At 46.8% G+C, this 18,636-nt stretch overlaps 1 protein-coding gene across 2 annotated transcripts in view; it reads right to left on the reverse strand.

Moving 5' to 3' along the window:
- The window catches only part of LOC120989978 (mitochondria localized glutamic acid rich protein), a 46,063-nt gene extending 36,860 nt beyond the window's left edge, over window positions 1–9,203 (reverse strand). Inside the window, exons 1-4 of one of the 2 annotated variants that reach the window (XM_040418459.1) lie at window positions 9,018–9,203; window positions 5,264–5,367; window positions 3,795–3,885; window positions 1,894–1,902 (exon numbers count right to left, since the gene is read on the reverse strand). In XM_040418459.1, the coding sequence (XP_040274393.1) occupies window positions 1,894–1,902; window positions 3,795–3,885; window positions 5,264–5,367; window positions 9,018–9,096 (283 nt within the window). In that variant the 5' untranslated portion in view covers window positions 9,097–9,203. The remainder of the gene's footprint in view (window positions 1–1,893; window positions 1,903–3,794; window positions 3,886–5,263; window positions 5,368–9,017) is intronic. The other variant, XM_040418460.1, reaches the window with a different exon arrangement.
- Window positions 9,204–18,636: the final 9,433 nt, after the last annotated feature.

Consider the following 18,636-nt stretch of genomic DNA (forward strand, 5'->3'; position numbering starts at 1 on the left):
CAGTCGAAACGCAACATTCAGTGTGGTCTTTTTATTGGACAGTCATTTACACACAGATAATCAGAGCAATCAGCCATATCCTATCCAATGGTTTCACAAATGTTTTGTTTTTTTACTGAATCCTAATGGGTCCAACCCTTCATTTCACCACAAGAGGTCTGGGCATACAGTATCAAAACAAGAGAGCTGACAAAATGAACGGTCAATTAATGTGTTGGTGATTTGAAAGGGTTGGTGTGACACTAAAATCATCGCTAGTTAGGCTGCACGGCAAGATGGACTGTCCCTTTTTTTTTTTGCTCCTATAGCTTCAAGTTTGGGTAGATATCCCCATGGACTTTATTCTGGAAATTGTAAGAAGCAAAAGTGACAATTAGAGGAAAAGAAACTCACATGAGCCAAAAATAAAAGGTTATGCTCATGCAAATAAAAAAAAATTGGGAACTTTATGTTCTCATTCTAACCAGAATTAGCAGACGCCACAAAAACTTCCATCCACAGTCACAGAGAAACAAGAACACACAACGCATGCTCCGTTGTGAACAAGGATAAATGGACTGATTTCTGGTCAGGAACTTTGAGGAAGATTTTAAAGGGGTTATCAGGGACTAGTCATCCATATCTGATTGGTGGGGGTCCAACTCCTGGTACTCTCCCGCCAGTCAGCTGTTTGAAGAAGCCTAGGCACAACTCAGTCCTATTCAAGTAAGTAGGCCTGAGCTGCAATACCAAGCGCAGCCGCTATATAATGTACGGTGCCGTGCTTGGTAGCAATGAGGAGGCCGCCGTCAGACCCCACACCTATCTGATGTCAATGACCTGACATTAATGGCTTTAAAGAGCCTCTGTCAGCATGATCAACCCTATTAAACCTGGCACATTGCCTGGAAGGGTTGATCCTGCTGAGTAAAACAATATCTTTCTTTTCTATAAAGGGTTAATAATGGCCGAGATATATTAAATTTTTATATTTAGGTAAATTACCTGGTTGGAGCATCAGGGGGCTGGACATAGCTCTAGGAGCAACACCCCTTTTGTGTACTCTCTGTACTCCCCGTACCCATCTCGTCTAGTCCTGTGTTCTCACAGCACTGGTGAGGCTCAGTGACTTGGCGACAGTGCAGTGGATCTGATGAGCACACAAAGCAGTGCCCATCAGATCCACTGCGCAGGCTCCGAGGCACTAAGCTGACTCAGTGCTTGTACAATGCATCTTCTGCTGCCTCCCAAGCTCAGGAAGCGGCAAGCGCCGAGTCATTGAGCCTTGCCATGAGAACACAGGGCCAGGCGAGATGAGATGTCTAGCCCTGTCACTCAAAGGGGAGAGGGGGTACAGATAGCACAAGGGGTGTTGTGCTAATGGTGCTCCTAGACCTATAGCCAGCCCCCTAGTGCTCCAACTAGGTAATTTACCTTAATTTTTATATTTATGTATCTCAGCCATTATTAACCCTTTATAGAAAAGATAGATATCGTTTTACTAAGCATGGTCAACTCTACCAGGCAATATGCCTGATTTATTAGGGTTCATCATGCTGACAGAGGCTTTTAATTTAGCTTAACTCCAAACAGGTACATTACTGTTTGAAGTACAAAATGTACAAATTATAGATGTTCATTCTTCATGAAAATAAAGAGTGGAATAGCAATCCTTGTTCAAAAGAGAGCAGTGTTTCCTTGCCATATATACTGCGTGGCCTGGGTTCCCACTGTATGTTATACACAATACACATACAAATGGCTGAATCAGGGTAAACAGCCACCCCAGGGATTTCACCAAATCTGTAAGAAACTTTACTGGTGCATCAGGGCAACTATTCAGGCCAAGCAATATAATGCAGATAGTAGGGAAAGCACATATATAGGAAAGAGCAAGAAATAAAATCCACTTACTTTTTGTTTCTGGAGAAGGAAAAAAATAAAAAAAATACAATTAACAAGTTTATAACACTCATACAGTGAGAAAACAAAATGTACATGTTAATAAATTGAAATCTGATGATCTGCCTCCGCTCCTTTGAACGCGAGTTTTTATTCTTATTTTTGGGGACTGGAAATAACTAGCAATTACAGGTGCATGTTAGTATTAGGACTTTATTATTTTTAATACATTTCCTTCCCTTTAGGATCCTTTTGGTTAAAAAAGAAGATGCAGTTAAAAGTAAACTGTGTGAGTCTTGGCAGGTTTGAACCCCTTCCCCCCCAAAACTTTTTCAATATGCAGTCCCAGCGCAATCAGCAGGTACCCCAACCAAACATCTCAATTGCAGAGACATCTGCAGGCGAAATGTAGTATTACACGGCTCGAGTCTGCCACAATGAGAGCTGCTTCATCAGAGTGAATCTTCATTCTGGTTCATGGAGAGAGGCCCCAAGCGAAGGACCCTCTCCATGATGCCCATATAGCACATATGGACAGGGGCTGTCTTCACAATACAACCTCTTTAGGGTCCATTCACACGTCCGTAATTTGGGTCCGCATTCGTTCCGTAATTTGCGGACCCATTCACTTTCAATGGGGGTGGAACGGATGCAAATCCGCATCCGTTTTTTCGGGATCCGCAATTCCGTTCCTGAAAAAAATAGAACATGTCCTATTCTTGTCCACATTTGCGGACCAGAAAAGGCATTTTCTATTATATTGTCTGTGATGTGCAGTCCGCAAATTGCAGATCGCACATTGCAGGTGTCCGTGTTTTGCGGATCCGCAAAACACTTACGGACGTGTGAATGGACCCTTAAGGTGTTTTTCCATCATCTATAATGATGGCATAGCGACAGGATACAACACACTTGGCTTCTCTCATGATATAGCAGGTGGGCCCAGTGACTAATGTATCGACCTGGAGTCTTCTGAGAGAAACAGAGTGCTTCAGCCTCACCCATACCTCTCACTGTGATCATATACTTGCTATTAATGGGTATCTTATTTGCAAACCACAAAAAAAAAAAAAAAGGTAAGTCCATCAGTTTGGTGCTCTCACACATGGAACGCTCTAACGCTGCGTTCAGACCTGAGCGTACGGGATGGAGCGCTCTGTATGCGCGATTTTATGCGCGTTTACAGACGCGGCTCCGGAACAAGCGAACGCCAATTGTCACGCTTTCCCGTCAGTCTATGTACGGGAACGCGCGACAAGACGCCCCAAAGAAGCTCCTGTACTTCTTGGGGCGTCGGGCGTTTTACAGCGCGATTGTATGCGCTGTAAAACGCTCAGGTGAGAACCATTCCCATAGGGAAACATTGGTTCTTGCCTGTTGAGCGTTTTACAGCGCGTAGGAATGCGCTGTAAAACGCTCAGGTCTGAACCCAGCCTAAATGTAAATCACAGTTGCATCTCAAACTGACTAGCCAAGAGATACCCCACAGCAATGTTACAACCAAGGTCAAGATTTACAGTCAACCAGCACTAGACAAAAGGTATATGAGGACCCATGTTATTATGCATAGTGAGGAAGCCGTCATTTAGTGGTGGGTGATGTCTGATCATGGATTTGCTGGAATCTAAGCTCGCATTGCTTGCAGTAAACTACAAGTTCTTCCAAACAAAACCAAATTTGCACACAAGTGGCACAGTTGAAATCAGAGTGCCCGTCTGCATGCAGGGGGTGACAGATTCTGCTGGCCATTCATCCACAGGGCTCTGACATGGAGAAGTCTGGATGAATGCAGTGGCGGTGCGCATGAGTCAGTCAGAGACAGTTGTGCACCATACTCTGCAGAAGGAGCAGGCACACAGGGGACTCTGGGACCGCCAGTCTCAAGATCCATGCTACTGTATAATAAATCTTACCATATTCCTCAAAGGCAGGTTTCAGCTGTTCATTGATGTACTCATGGCGTTCATGGAAACGCGCTTTGTCTCTGCGCAATGTTCGGTAAGCCTGCAATAACATGTGGAAATTAGGAAAGGCAAGGAATATACTAACTGAAACCCACCGTCCTGTACCTGAGCGAGGCCTGAAGCAAGAAAACATTGTCCTCCTATCAAATCCTCAAAGTAAAAAAACACGGGAAGGACAACAATCTTATGACCGCGGCTTCTCAGGAAATTAATTCTTCTGACCGCAGGATATTTACCAGAGCCCAGTCCTAACCACAGGCAGCAGACTAACCCACGTGTCCATGAAAAACTCCAAAATATGGCAATGAGTGCGGCTGTCAAAAAAAAATTTTCCGCAAAAATGAAAACTGGAACGTGCGCTTTACTCACCCAAGTGTGTGAATTTTCCATATGAGAATTGTGTGTGGAGAAACCACCGGGTTTACAACAGCAAAGTCTCCTATCCTGAGGATAAGCCTTCTGTATTCAAATCCCAGACAACCTTTTTAAAAGGGATAGTCCTTTTATAACCAGTTTTCCTCTTCCCACGGAAGAGAAGACAACTATTAGATTGGTGGCGGTCTGACCAGTGGGAGCACCACCAAATCAAGAGAATGGGGTCCCCAAAACCTAAAATGAACTGAGTGGCTGCTCAAGCACGAGCCCTGCCACTCAATTCATTGTCAATGGGACTGACGGAAACAGGCAAGCGCTGTACTCTGGTATCTCCGGCAGTACCATATAGAGTGAAGGGAGCGGCGCTGCGCAAGCTCAAACAGCCACTCCATGCACTTCGGGATACAGGGCCTTGGTTCTAGTCATCGGTGGGGGTTCCAGCAATTGTACCCCACCAATCTAATAGTTACCCCCATCTTTTGGATAAGGGATAAACACTTATAACCGGAATACCTATTTAAAGTATGTCGTAAGCAAGACATTCCCTGTGACACACAATGCGTAAAAACTACAGGACACAAAAAAAAATTAAATAAAAAAAACACAGTATGGCCTCATGCACAAGACAGTATTTTTTCACGGTCCGCAAAACGGGGTTCCGTTGTTCCGTTTCTGTGTGTCTTCCTTGATTTTTGGAGGATCACCAGACATGAAGTGAAAAAAAAAAAGTCAAGTTTGCCTTGCAAATGATAGGGAAAAAAAACGGACGCGGATGACAATCTTGTGTGCCTCCGTGTTTTTTCACGGACCCATTGACTTGAATGGGTCCGCGAACCGCTGTCCGTGAAAAAAAATAGGACAGGTCATATTTTTTTGACGGACTGGAAACACGGATCACGGACGACAAACTGTGCATTATCCGAGTTTTCAACGGACCCATTGAAAGTCAATGGGTCCGCAGAAAATCACGGAAAACGGAACAACGGTCGTGTGCATTAGGCCTTAGTGTAAGGAAAGAAAGTGAATAACTGATTAATACTTACATAAATTCCACCGCCAGTCAGGGTAACTGCAACAAGCAGGTAATAGGGCAGAGCTTCTCCAGAAGAGCCCGGCACACTGCTGGACGACATCGGACGGACAGAAGCTATAAAAGAGGGAAAATCTGCGGTGTCACATAATACAAGCTTCACATTCACTTCCATAACCTGATGTCAGCTTGTGGCTGTAGGGCACTGCTTTTAAACTTGTATAATAAACCTGCAAAACTGTTGAATACCCAAATAACAATGCTTCCTATACATACCAGACTGCAAAGGGGCATTTACACGCGCCCATGAGCAGATCATTATCAGGAAGGAAGCTTTCCTTCCCAATAATTGCCTGCTTGTCAGAGGAAGGGAGAGCTGCATTTACATGCAGCAATCCCCTCCACTCTACAAGACCTCTTTCACATGACCGTATGGCTTTCAGTGTTTTGCGGTCCGTTTTTCACGGATCCGTTGTTCTGTTTTTTGTTTCTATTGTGTTTCCGCTTCTGCTCTATTTTTCCGTTCGGCATATACAGTAATTACATAGAGAAAATTGGGCTGGGCATAAAATTTTCAATAGATGGTTATGCAAAAAACGGAACGGATAAGGAAGACATACGGATGCATTTCCGTACGTGTTTTTTTTGCGATCCCATTGACTTGAATGGAGCCACGGAACGTGATTTGCGGGCAATAATAGGACATTATCTTTCAACAGAACAGAAAAATGGAAACGGAATGCAAACAGAGTACATTCCGTTTTTTTTGCGGAACTATTGAAATGAATGGTTCCATATACGGACTGTATACAGAAGGCAAATAACAGCCCGTAATGGTGGGAAAAAAAAACTGTAGTGTGAAAGAGGCCTAAGGACGAGTGATCGCTACTACTCTCTCTCATCCCCATACAGATTAATTGTTTCTGGGCAGCAGATCCCTGTTCACACAGCACCATCTGCTGCCCAGAAACTATGATTTAGGTATCAGAACCAAGGATCATTGTGCTCGTTCATCCTGTGATCTGCGGCACCTTTATATGGGCCAATTATCAGCAACAAGCGTTTGTATGAATGTCCGTTCCCAATAATCAGCCAAAAAATATCCTGTGGATATCATTCCAGCCAGAGACTGAATTCTATAAGCTGTGATCTATATCCCTTATTTTTTTTACCTCTATCTGGTACTGTAATGTAGGGCTGCAGCCATCGACTATTTTTGCAATCGAGTATTCGATCGATTAATAGAGTACTCTAATAACAAAATACAAATTAAAAGAATGTTTTTCTTTAGAAAAACTCATCATCTGCCCCCCCAGTGGCACCAGCTTCCTCCCCCCCAGTGCCACCAGCATGCGCCCCCCCCCCCCCCCCCCCGTGCCACCGCTGGGACCCGCATCTATATTGAGAACGGAGCAGGGAGTGCTGTGGCTGGAGGATCCCAGATTTCCTGGGGTCCGTCCACCACCAAGCGCTAATCCCCGCTAATTCCCTCTCCCACAGAAGTGAATGGGAGCGTGCCCATGCTCCCATTCATTTCTATGGGGCAGGCGGCAATAGCCGAGCGAGCGCTCGGCTATTTTTGGCGGCCCCATAGAAATAAATGGAGGGCGGCTGCGCATGCGCGGTGCACTCTCCTTCACTCTCGGGGCTCCGTTCTCGATATAGGTGCTGGTCCCAGCGGTGGGACCCGCACCTATAAGACAACGGGGGCATATCCTAGTGATATGCCCCCATTGTCTGAGATGAGAAAACCCCTTTAAGAAGGAATAACGCTTCAAAATGCGTGAGTTGGTCAGACGACTATGGATTTCTAATAAAGACTTAGGTGGTCATTTATTATTAGATATACACCAATTTTGGGGGTATATCTGTTGCAAAGGAGACTTGCGGATGAATCTGCAACTTTTCCCCGCTCAGGCCAGGTCTTAAAGGGGACGCTGGCACCTCTAGATACTTTAGACGCATTATGCGCCAGCGCAGGGGTATTTAGAACGGCGTCTAATGACCCCATTCGTTTTCAAGCTCATGGCAGAGTGCTGGAGAACCTCCTTAGTTTCCTATGTCATGTCTGAAACCTGGTACCTCCGTGTACCAAAGCAACCTAACAGAAGGGTTCTATGGCTAGCTTCACCTCTGCCGCAACAGCCTGCCGGAATGAACCGGATTCAGCGCTGCCGGATGCGAATGGAATGTCCGCCGGCTCCATTAAAGTATAATGAGGTCTGGCAGACATTCTGTTCACATCCAGCTGACAAGTGGAGAAACCTGCGGACATGCTGCGGTTTGTGCCCGGACAGTCCTCTGCTTGCCTGCAGGACCAAGCTACCGCAGATGTGAAGGTAGCCTAACAGGCAGCGGTACAGCCGACTCTCCTCAGAACGGGTCTGTGACCACTGCTTTGCAGGAGTCCTCAGGATGGACGTACACATCTGTAGTTGGGTTGTTTGGTCACAGTGCAAGCGCAGGTTCCTCCTCCCTGACATCAGCCTATAAGATCACGTACAGCGGACTACACAACCGCGCTCCCTGGAAGGCTGGTGGAGATCACTCACAGATCAGAAGTCAGCTCATGTTTAGTGAGGGAGTAAACAATCTACGCCACGGACTGGCGCGTGTATGAATGAATCGCAATCCGGACACATCCCCAATATGCGAGAGTGTGCGCCAGGGTCACAGCGAAGAAAGCCTCAAATCCATCTTACAATATACGACTGCCATATCACTGCAGAGATAGCTGCGCTATCCACAAACATTACAGACGGGCGAAAAACAGGATGGTGTGCATGAGACCCAGGAAAGCTGGGTGGTGGCCGCAGCGTGGGAACCCTGGGATTACTTCCATTTCAAGTCGTATATTAATAATCATTTTTCACTATGTGCCAGATAGATCCTATTAAAAAAATACCGGACGGCGAGATCGGCAACCCCCAAAACTAAATCCACACGCAGACTTTGCGGCATACAAAGACGTGGCGTAAAATGACGCCGTGCGTTTATCCTAATATCCCATGGACGGTGAAGACCAGACATGCCTGAGCCACATACACTGCAGGCATTACATACGTGAAGGCACACGACGCGTCACAATCTAGTTATACCGCCAGCCGCAGACCAGGGTGATGAGGTGTAAATGAAATCAGACAGGCGAGAGCTGCAAAGTCCACTTCACTAGTCAGCGAGCAGGAGAGAGACAGTCCAGACACGGGGCGGACCGCAGAGACCGCCTAACGCTACATGACCACCGTATGGACATAGCACATAGAGGCGGCTAGCCATGGGGCATACACTAGTCAGCGAGCAGGAGACACAGTCCAGACCGCAGAGACCACCGTATGGACATAGCACATAGAGGCGGCTAGCCATGGGGCATACACTAGTCACCTCCTCCGCAGGGTGACCTTCAATTCCCCCTTCTTCTGACACCATGGCTCACACAGAGGTGGCGGTATTTACAGTAGTGTCACAAGATCTGACACCCTGGTCCTGGCCAGTTGTCAGCAATGGCCTCACTGAGCATCTGCAGAGGAGATGTCCATGGAATGACCTCCAAATGACCACACAGCAGGCACTAGGCCCGCAGGGCTCGTCAGTTCTCAGCTACAGATCCCCCATGACCAAGTGAGTAAGAGCACCCCCATAGGCTGCATGTAAGAAGGGACTCCGGGCTCCTCCGCAGCACGCGCATGTCATTCTAATGCCCTCACAGGACACAATGGCGACTTGCATGACCCGAGAAGCAGCTGGAGGGACACGGAGAAGAGGCTCACCATTGCGGAGAAGGGCGGCGGCTGCTCCCCGGTGTGTCAGGGGGGCCAGTTTCTGCCACACGTTCCGGCACAGAAGCATGCTGTCGTCTACCGTAGATCACTGCCCGGAGAGGACTGCCGAGTGAAGAGAGACTGACTGGGTGGGAGGAGTCGGAGAACGCGCAAGGGCAGGTGATGTCACGGGGCGTGGCTTCACGTCATGTTTCCCCTCCTCAGGTGAACGTTCTGTGGCATTCTATTGGCTCTGAGCCAGGGCCTAATGGGTGTGCGCATGCGCCTTCCTCACCGCCCTTATGGGGTACAAATGTATGTAGCCGCGGTGTAGGGTCACGTGTCACCTCCCATAAGCGGGAAAATGATAAGCTTCAATAATAACAATTCCCTGTAATGTGCAGCTGGCTATAAATAGCATGTCTTTTGGATCTGGTTGTGGTCATACAGAGGGCTTCCCAAACTGGCCGATTTGTTATGGACGACCAAGGATGTGCACATTGACCCCTTCTCTACCCAGGATCACCAGGGGTGTACTTTGAATGAAGCTGTGGCTGCACATGCGCAGTTTTCTCCATTCACTCCTATGGGAATTTCAGAAACATCTGTCATCAGCCTTGCTTGGCTGGCTTCCCATAGAAATCAGTGGAGACAAGTGCCTTCACAGTGAATGGGGTTCAGGGAAGGATGCGGGTCCCAGAGGTGCATTAGACATCTATGGCATAGTCTGTGGAAGCCCCCTTTACAGTACGGCCCCTCATGGTGGGTCTTCTGCAGCACATCATCTGGAATGGGTTGGATTTTGCTATGGCATTGCTTCCAGCATTGCAGAGGGACTTCCAAAGCTTCCCCATGCATATGTATTTTGCGGTCCGCAAAATACAGATACCAACCATGTGCATCCCGCAATTTCCATGGGCCCCGTTGTCAAAATCCCTATTCTTGTCCATAAAACGGACATTAGGGTGTTCTATTTTTTTGCGGTGCCGCAGAACGCACACTGCCACCCCATGGGTCTGCATTTGATCCGCAGAAAATGCACACAGTCGTGTACATGACTCCTTAGTGCATGTTCCCACAGGATGTAAATTTCCGCAGAAAATTCTGTAGCGTATTTTGCCAATGCTATAAAATCTGCATGGGTAAGGCCGGGTTCACATCACCGTTTAGCTTTTCCTCTGATCTGTTAGATGAACCGGGGAAAAAAAACGGATATGTTATTTTGAGCATCAGTTATGATCTGACGAAAGTGACACAACTTGATCATAAGACTACTTTCACATCTGCGGCAGGGAGATCCGGCCGTCCGATCCAGGCAGGGCTGGTGCAAGGATTTTTGCCACCCTAGGCAAAAGCTAATTTTGCCGCCCCCTTGACTCAGCCCATTGACCACACTCTTTTACCAGTCCCTTTTTCAGCCACCTATTGCATGCAACATTTAACTATGGTCGTGTACACTGTGCCAGTCTATGGTCGCGTACCCTGTGCCAGTCTGACTATGGTCGCGTACCCTGTGCCAGTCTGACTATGGTCATGTATATATAATATCCAGCCATTGTCTGCCACCTAGTACCATCCCAGTGATGGCAATCACTCTGCGCTGTTCAGCAGGTTGGCACACCAAACACGAGCAGTGCCACCTATTCACTGCCAGGCGCCATTCAGCCACTGTCTGAAATCCTGTGCCACCAGGGCAACATAAAACAGTATGCTGCCTTGTGCCCTCTGCCAGTCTGGCACTGTCCTGCACCCTGTACCATTCATAGTCCTTTAGACAGTCTGTGCCACCTATTAGGCTCCATGTGCCACTGCTGGGCACCCTGTGTCAGTCAGAATCTATGGCCCCTAGTCAAGCAGCAGGTGTGCCCTGACCCTGTACACAAGTGTGTGCCACCCTGCTGCCAGTCACTGTCCTGCAGCCTCTGACACCCTAGTGCAGGTTGTCAGAGTGCGGTTGCCAGGGGTGCTCACCAGGTTCTGCTCCTCGCTGTGCTCCAGGTCCACATTGCCTTGGCTCTTGCCAAGATCATGTGTCTTTGGCGCGTGATCCCGCGAGACCCACCTCTGGAGGTCACTGGTCTTGCGGGATTGCGCGCCCGAAGTCAGGGCCGGTGCAAGGACTTTTGTCAACACAAGCGAATCTACATTTTGGCGCCCCCCCCCATCATTTCACATTTCTGCCCCTAATGATTCATGTCCATTTCTTCCCCCCCCCATCATTTCACATTTCTGCCCCTCATGAATCAGGTCCATTTCTTGCCCCCCCATGTGCTAATATCATAGTGCCATCCTCTCCCCCTGCCCCCTAATGTGCCAGTATCAAGTGTCTCTCTCCTCCCCCCTCCATGTGCCAGTATCATGGCGCCAATAGCCCCCCCCCCCCCCCCCTCCCCCGTGGCAGTAAAGTAACAGTCCGGTATTTAAAAAAAAAAAAACACTTTCAGGAAAGTTTCTCCTGGGATTTGAACTCACAACCTTTCACATCAGAGGCAAGGCATTTACCCACACAGCTATGAGAGCTGTATAGCCAGGGGCAGGGCGGCGGCCGGGTACTAACTACTGCTTGGGATTCGGACTCCAGAGTGCCGGTGCCCCCAGGCAGAGTGCACTCTACATGGTGGCCTACTCTGCTTATGGGTGGCGCCGGCCCTGGATCCAGGAAAACTGCCTAGACAACTGCTCGAGAGGACCGTTTGTTGGCTCGAAAATCCAAGGCCAGCCCATTTTCCACTGCAGCAGAGCTCCACGAGACCTGGTCACCTGAAGTCCCTGTGTCAACCAGAACAGTTTGTCGGATTCTGTCTCGAAATGGCCTCCATGGTCGAATCAGTGCCCATAAGCCAGCACTAAACAAAAGACAATTTAAAAACCGTGTGGCATTTGCCAAGGGCCACAGCCTGCTAAATGGATGGACGCTGGAAAAGTGGCAGAAGGTGGATTTTTTCAGATGAATCTTCTGTTGAATTATACCACAGTCGCCGCAAATATTGCAGGAGACCTACTGGAACCTGCATGGAGCCTAGATTTACCCAGAAAACAGTGAAGTTTGGTGGAGGCAAAATCATGGTCTGGGGTTACATCCAGTATGGGGTTGTGCGAGGGATCTGCAGGGTGGAAGGCCACATCAATAGTCTAAAATACCAAGAAATCTTAGCTACCTCTTATATTCCCAACCATAAAAAAGGCCAAATTCTGCAGCAGGATGGTGCTCCATCGCATACTTCCATCTCCACATCAAAGTTCCTTAAGGCGAAGAAGATCAAGATGCTCCAGGATTGGCTAGCCCAGTCACCAGACATGAACATCATTGAGCATATGTGGTGTGGGATGAAAGAGGAAGCATGGAAGACGAAACCAAAGAATATTGATGAACTCTGGGAGGCATGCAAGACTGTTTTCTTTGCTATTCCTGATGACTTCATCAATAAATTGTATGAATGCTTGCCAAACCGCATGGATGCTGTCCTTCAAGCTCATGGAAGTCATACAAGATATTACATTTGGATCTCACAGCACCACTACTTAATTTGCTGACATATTTTTGGATTTGCAGTAAAGTTGTTCAATTTCTGTATAGGCGACAAAACTTTTGTCTTTCTGTCTTGATTAAATGATAAATCTTTTTTCAGTGAAACTAATTTATTTCAGTGCATTAAACATCATTTGGGAGAGCTTTAGCTTTTCATATGAGCAATTTCTAACACCAATTGATTAATTAAAAGTCAGGTTAATAGCAGGAGTTTCTACAAAATAGAGAAGCGACAAGACTTTGTATGTGTGCACCTTTCATACAAGCAGTCACATGGTTAATAGGCACAATGACTGTTGTTAAGACTCGCCCACTAATAGTGACAGCCAAGGTCACAAGAGTATACCGAGGCTGACATAAGGCAGTGTGGAGACAGCACGCACAGGGTGCACTCTAATATACATTCCTGATCACTGTAGGGAAGGACTGATGTTACTTCTGCACGTACACAGCAGAGCTGGGCGTGTGCTAGGGGGGCGTCAGTGTCTCTAAGCAATTCTCATGTGTGTGGCCTTCTAATATAGTCTACAATCATTTACCTATATAGGCACAGTGCACTCTAAAGCTCTAAAACATAAAAGGGTTCTTCTTCATATTTATATTGGTGGCCTATCATTAGGATAGGTCATCAGCAGTGGCGTGCCTAGGGTGTTTGGCAACTGGGGTGGGTCCTTTCTGTGGCCCCCACACACACACATGTAGACCTCTTACATCCAGGGACATCTCCTGTCATGTAGATCTTCTCTTTCCTCTTCTCCTCCGTTAGACCGCCATGACAAATTATTTCAGCCACCTCTCGTCTCTACAGAGTTTGTAACACAGACACGTTAGATTTCAAAATTTTTCCATCAACCTCCTCATCCAAGTGTCCCCACAGTGTCATCCTGCTGCCACTCCCAATACTGTGCCCACTGTGCTTCCCAATGTCCCAGGTACTATACTGCTTAAAAATAGTGACCCTAAGGCCCCTTTCACACGGGCGAGTATTCCGCGCGGATGCAATGCGTGAGGTGAACGCATTGCACCCGCACTGAATCCGGACCCATTCATTTCTATGGGGTTGTGCACATGAGCGGTGATTTTCACGCATCACTTGTGCGTTGCGTGAAAATCGCAACATGCTCCTCTTTGTGCGTTTTTCACGTAACGCAGGCCCCATAGAAATAGGGTTGCGTGAAAATCGCAAGCATCCGCAAGCAAGTGACGATCGGGATAGGGACCTGATCATTATTATTTTCCCTTATAGCATGGTTATAAGGGAAAATAATAGCATTCTGAATACAGAATGCATAGTACAATAGGGCTGGAGGGCTTAAAAATAAATAAATAATAATTTAACTCACCTTAATCCACTTGTTCGCGCAGCCGGCATCTCTTCTGTCTTCTTTTGTGAGGAATAGGACCTTTGATGACGTCACTACGTTCATCACATGGTCCGTCACATGATCCATCACCATGGTAAAAGATCATGTGACGGACCATGTGATGAACGTAGTGACGTCATCAAAGGTCCTATTCCTCACAAAAGAAGACAGAAGAGATGCCGGCTGCGCGAACAAGTGGATTAAGGTGAGTTAAATATTTTTTATTTATTTTTTAACTCCTCCAGCCCTATTGTACTATGCATTCTGTATTCAGAATGCTATTATTTTCCCTTATAACCATGTTATAAGGGAAAATAATACAATCTACACAACCTTGAACCCAAACCTGAACTTCTGTGAAGAAGTTCGGGTCTGGGTACCACATTCAGTTTTTATCACGCGCGTGCAAAACGCATTGCACCCGCGCGATAAAAACTGAACAACGGAACGCAATCGCAGTCAAAACTGACTGCAATTGGGTACCTACTCGCGCGGGTTTGCCGCAAAGCACCGGGACGCATCCGGACACGCTCGTCTGCAAGGGGCCTAAGGCCTCTTTCACACGGGCGTCACGGATTTTGCCTGGGTGCATTGCGGCAAACCCGCGCGAGTAGGCACGCAATTTCAGTCAGTTTTGACTGCAATTGCATTCCGTTTTTTCCGCACGAGTGCAATGCGTTTGGCATGCGCGTGATAAAAAACTGATTGTGGTACCCAGACCCGAACCCGGACTTCTTCACTGAAGCTCGGGTTTGGGTTAAGTGTTCTGTTGATTTTATTATTTTCCCTTTTAACATGGTTATAAGGGAAAATAATAGCATTCTTAATACAGAATGCTTAGTACAAGGTCTACTGAGGGGTTAAAAAAAATAAAAATAAACTCACTTCATCCACTTGATCGTGCAGCCGGCATCATCTTCTTTCTTCCTCCTGCAGGACCTGCAAAAGGACCTTTGATGACGTAATCGCGCTCACCACGTGGTGAGCGTGGTGACGTCAGCGCAGGTCCTGCTGAATGAAGATAGAAGGACCTTCTATCTTCATTCAGCAGGAATGATACAGGCCCCTTTCACACGGGCGAGTATTCCGCGCAGGTGCAATGCGTGACGTGAACACATTGCACCCGCACTGAATCCTGACCCATTCATTTCAATGGGGCTGTGTACATGAGCATTGTTTTTCAAGCATTACTTGTGCGTTGCGTGAAAATTGCAGCATGTTCTATATTCTGTGTTTTTCACAACGCAGGCCCCATAGAAATTAATAGGGCTGCGTGAAAATCCCATTGCATCCGCAAGCAAGTGCGGATGCGGTGCGATTTTCACGCATGGTAGCTAGGAGATGATGTTAGTAAATAGGGATGAGCAACCCCGGACCCCATTAAAGTCAAATCACTGTATTATTTTCCCTTCTAACATGGTTATAAGGGAAAATAATAGCATTCTTAATACAGAATTCTAACTAAAATGTCCATTGAGGGGTTAAAAAACAAAAACTCACCTCATCCACTTGATCGCGCAGCCGGTATCGTCTTTCTTCTTCCTGCAGGACCAGCAAAAGGACCTGCGCTGACGTCATCGCGCTCACCACGTGGTGAGAGTGATGACGTCAGCGCAGGTTCTTTTGCAGGTCCTGCAGGAAGAAGAAAGTCAGACAAAACTGACTGAAATTGCGTGCCTACTCGCGCGGGTTTGCCGCAATGCATTCGGACAAAATCCGTGACGCAAGGGGCCTAATAAACATAATTGGGGTCATTTATCAAACTGGTTTAAAGTAGAACTGGATTTTCAAAAGAGATGTAAAAAATGAAAGGTGGAATCTGATTGGCTGCTATGGGCAACTAAACCAGTTCTACTTTACACCAGTTTTATAAATTACCCCAAATGTCCCTATAGTGTCCACAGCAGTTAAAATGTCCCCTAGAGTGCCCCCAGTAATAATAACACCCTATATTGTGCTCCAGGCAATAATTCCTGTATAGTGTCCCCAGAAATAATAGAATTGCCCCTACAGTGCCTCCCCAATAGCACAATAGCAATACCCCCCACGCTGCCCCAATAGTAATCCCCCCCATAGTAATTTGCCCCCCACACAGTAATTTTCCCCACACTGCCCCCATATAGTAGTTTGCCCCCACACAGTACTTTCCACCACACTGCCCACTATAGTAGTTTTCCCCCATACAGTAATTTCCCCCACACTGCCCCCACACAGTAATTTCCACCACACTGACCCCATATAGTAGTTTTCCCCATACAGTAATTTCCCCCACACTGCCCCCACACAGTAATTTCCACCACACTGACCCCATATAGTAGTTTTCCCCATACAGTAATTTCCCCCACACAGTAGTTTACCACAGACTGCCCCCACAGTAGTTTCCCCAACACTGGAGTTTTCCCCACACTGCCCCCACACAGTGGTTTACCCCACAGTAATTTCCCCCACATAGTAATTTCCCCCACACTGCCCCTACACAGTAGTTTCCCCCACATTGCCCCATACAGTAGTTTCCCCCACACTGCCCCATACAATAGTTTTTTCCCCCCACACAGTAATTTCCCCCACACTGCCCCACACAGTAATTTCCCCCACACGGTAATTTCCCCCACAAAGTAATTTCCCCCACACTGCCCTTACACAGTAGTTTATCCCCACACTGCCCCATACAGTAGTTTCCCCCACACTGCCCTACACAGTATTTTCCCCCACACTGCCCCATACAGTAGTTTCCCCCACACTGCCCCATACAGTAGTTTCCCCCACACTGCCCCACACAGTAGTTTCCCCCACACAGTAGTTTCCCCCACACAGTAGTTTCCCCCACACAGTGGTTTCCCCCACACAGTGGTTTACCCCACAGTAATTTCCCCCACATAGTACTTTCCCCCACACTGCCCCACACAGTAGTTTCCCCCCACACTGCCCCGCACAGTCGTTTTCCCCACATTGCCGACCCGAACTTCCCTATTTTAATTCAATCCGCCACTGGTGCTGAGACCCCAACCCATCGACAATCTCTTTTCCTGCTGCAAGAGACGGCTCAATACAAAGTCTATGGGCCCATCTCGATTCTATCTCAGAGTGTAAACAGAGACCAATGTGGGCTTAAAAAAAGTTCTCTCCCCATGACATGCATTTTACCAGAAGTGACCAGTCATTGCAGTTATTTGTACAGGGGGTATGCGGTTTTTAGCCCTCTCTGCACTGTGGGTGGGTCTGCGCCTGACGACATTACCGCACATGTAAGTGCCGTCGCGGGTGGAGTATGTCGCACAGGGAAGTGAACAGACATGCGGTTCTTACCCACTTTAGGGGTGCCGTCAACTGCCTGCTCTGCGCCTGTCTCATCCTCCTCCATTGCAGACCCTGCCCGTCACATGCGCAGTTTCTCACAGTAGCGTCGGAGTACTAGACACCCCGCCTCCAGTTGCGTCTTATTGGTTGTTCGGTCTTTCATTCAAGCACTTGTAAGGTGGAGCGCTGAGAGCCGAGCTGTTTCCTGATTGACTGGTCTTTAGTGGGAGCAGCAGTCCTGGCATTAGTGGGAGGCTGTGTGTACATGAAATGCACATTGTGGTTACAGTTTACCTAACCCAGACCCGCCTGAGCCGCCCTGGACTCAAGTGCCCGCAGGCACGGCAGCACCCCCCTGTATAGCTGACAGCCTGACACCCGGGGTGAACCGACCCCCCGGCACGTCACTGGTCATCAGTATCAGATCAAAAAGAAAGGGATGCAAATGAGCTCTTAAGATCTGCCTCTGATGCCACCAAATGTAAGGCACGTAGTTCTGGTGCCTCTACTATGTAGAGGAGCTGATCAGTGGGGGTACATGGGGTCAGACCCGTCTCAATCGATATTGATACCAGATGTAAGGCAGCGATCCTATAAGTCAATGTTCAACCCAATAAATAGGCCTTGAGACATGACTCAGATATTAACTCGCCTTATTTCACCTTAAGGACCAGGCCATTTTTTGCAAATCTAACCAGTGTCACTTTAAGTGGTGATAACTTTAAATCGCTTTTACTTATCCAGGCCATTCTGAGATTATTTTTTCGTCACATATTGTACTTCATTAAGTGAAAAATACAAAATTTACCAAAAATTGCAAATTTCCAAGTTTCAATTTCTCTACTTCTATATTACATAGTAATACCTACAAAAATAGTTATTACTTTACATTCCCCATATGTCTACTTCATGTTTGAATTATTTTGGGAATGGCATTTTATTTTTTGGGGATGTTACAAGGCTTAGAAGTTTAGAAGCAAATCTTGAAATTGTTCAGAAATTTTCAAAAACCCAATTTTTAGGGACCAGTTCAGGTCTGAAGTCACTTTGTGAGGCTTACATAATAGAAACCACCCAAAAATGACCTCATTCTAGAAACTACACCCCTCAAGGTATTCAAAACTGATTTTACAAACGTTGTTAACCCTTTAGGTGTTGCACAAGAGTTATTGGCAAATGGGAATGAAATTTGAGAATTTCAATTTATTGGCAAATTTTCCATTTTAATCCATTTTTTCCAGTAACAAAGCAAGGTTTTTTTTATTTTTAAACCAAATTTTATTCAGTTTGTCTCTCAGCAGGAAATGATATAAAACACATTTGTCCAATGATCAAAAAAGCATATTCTGTAATTACATTGTCAAATGCTACAATGGAGCAACTTTAAAGTCTTATCAATATCAGAAGGACAACAGTAATATTTTACATAACTATCACA

This window comes from Bufo bufo, chromosome 2 (genome assembly GCF_905171765.1).
Source record: "Bufo bufo chromosome 2, aBufBuf1.1, whole genome shotgun sequence".
Classification (NCBI taxonomy): domain Eukaryota; kingdom Metazoa; phylum Chordata; class Amphibia; order Anura; family Bufonidae; genus Bufo; species Bufo bufo.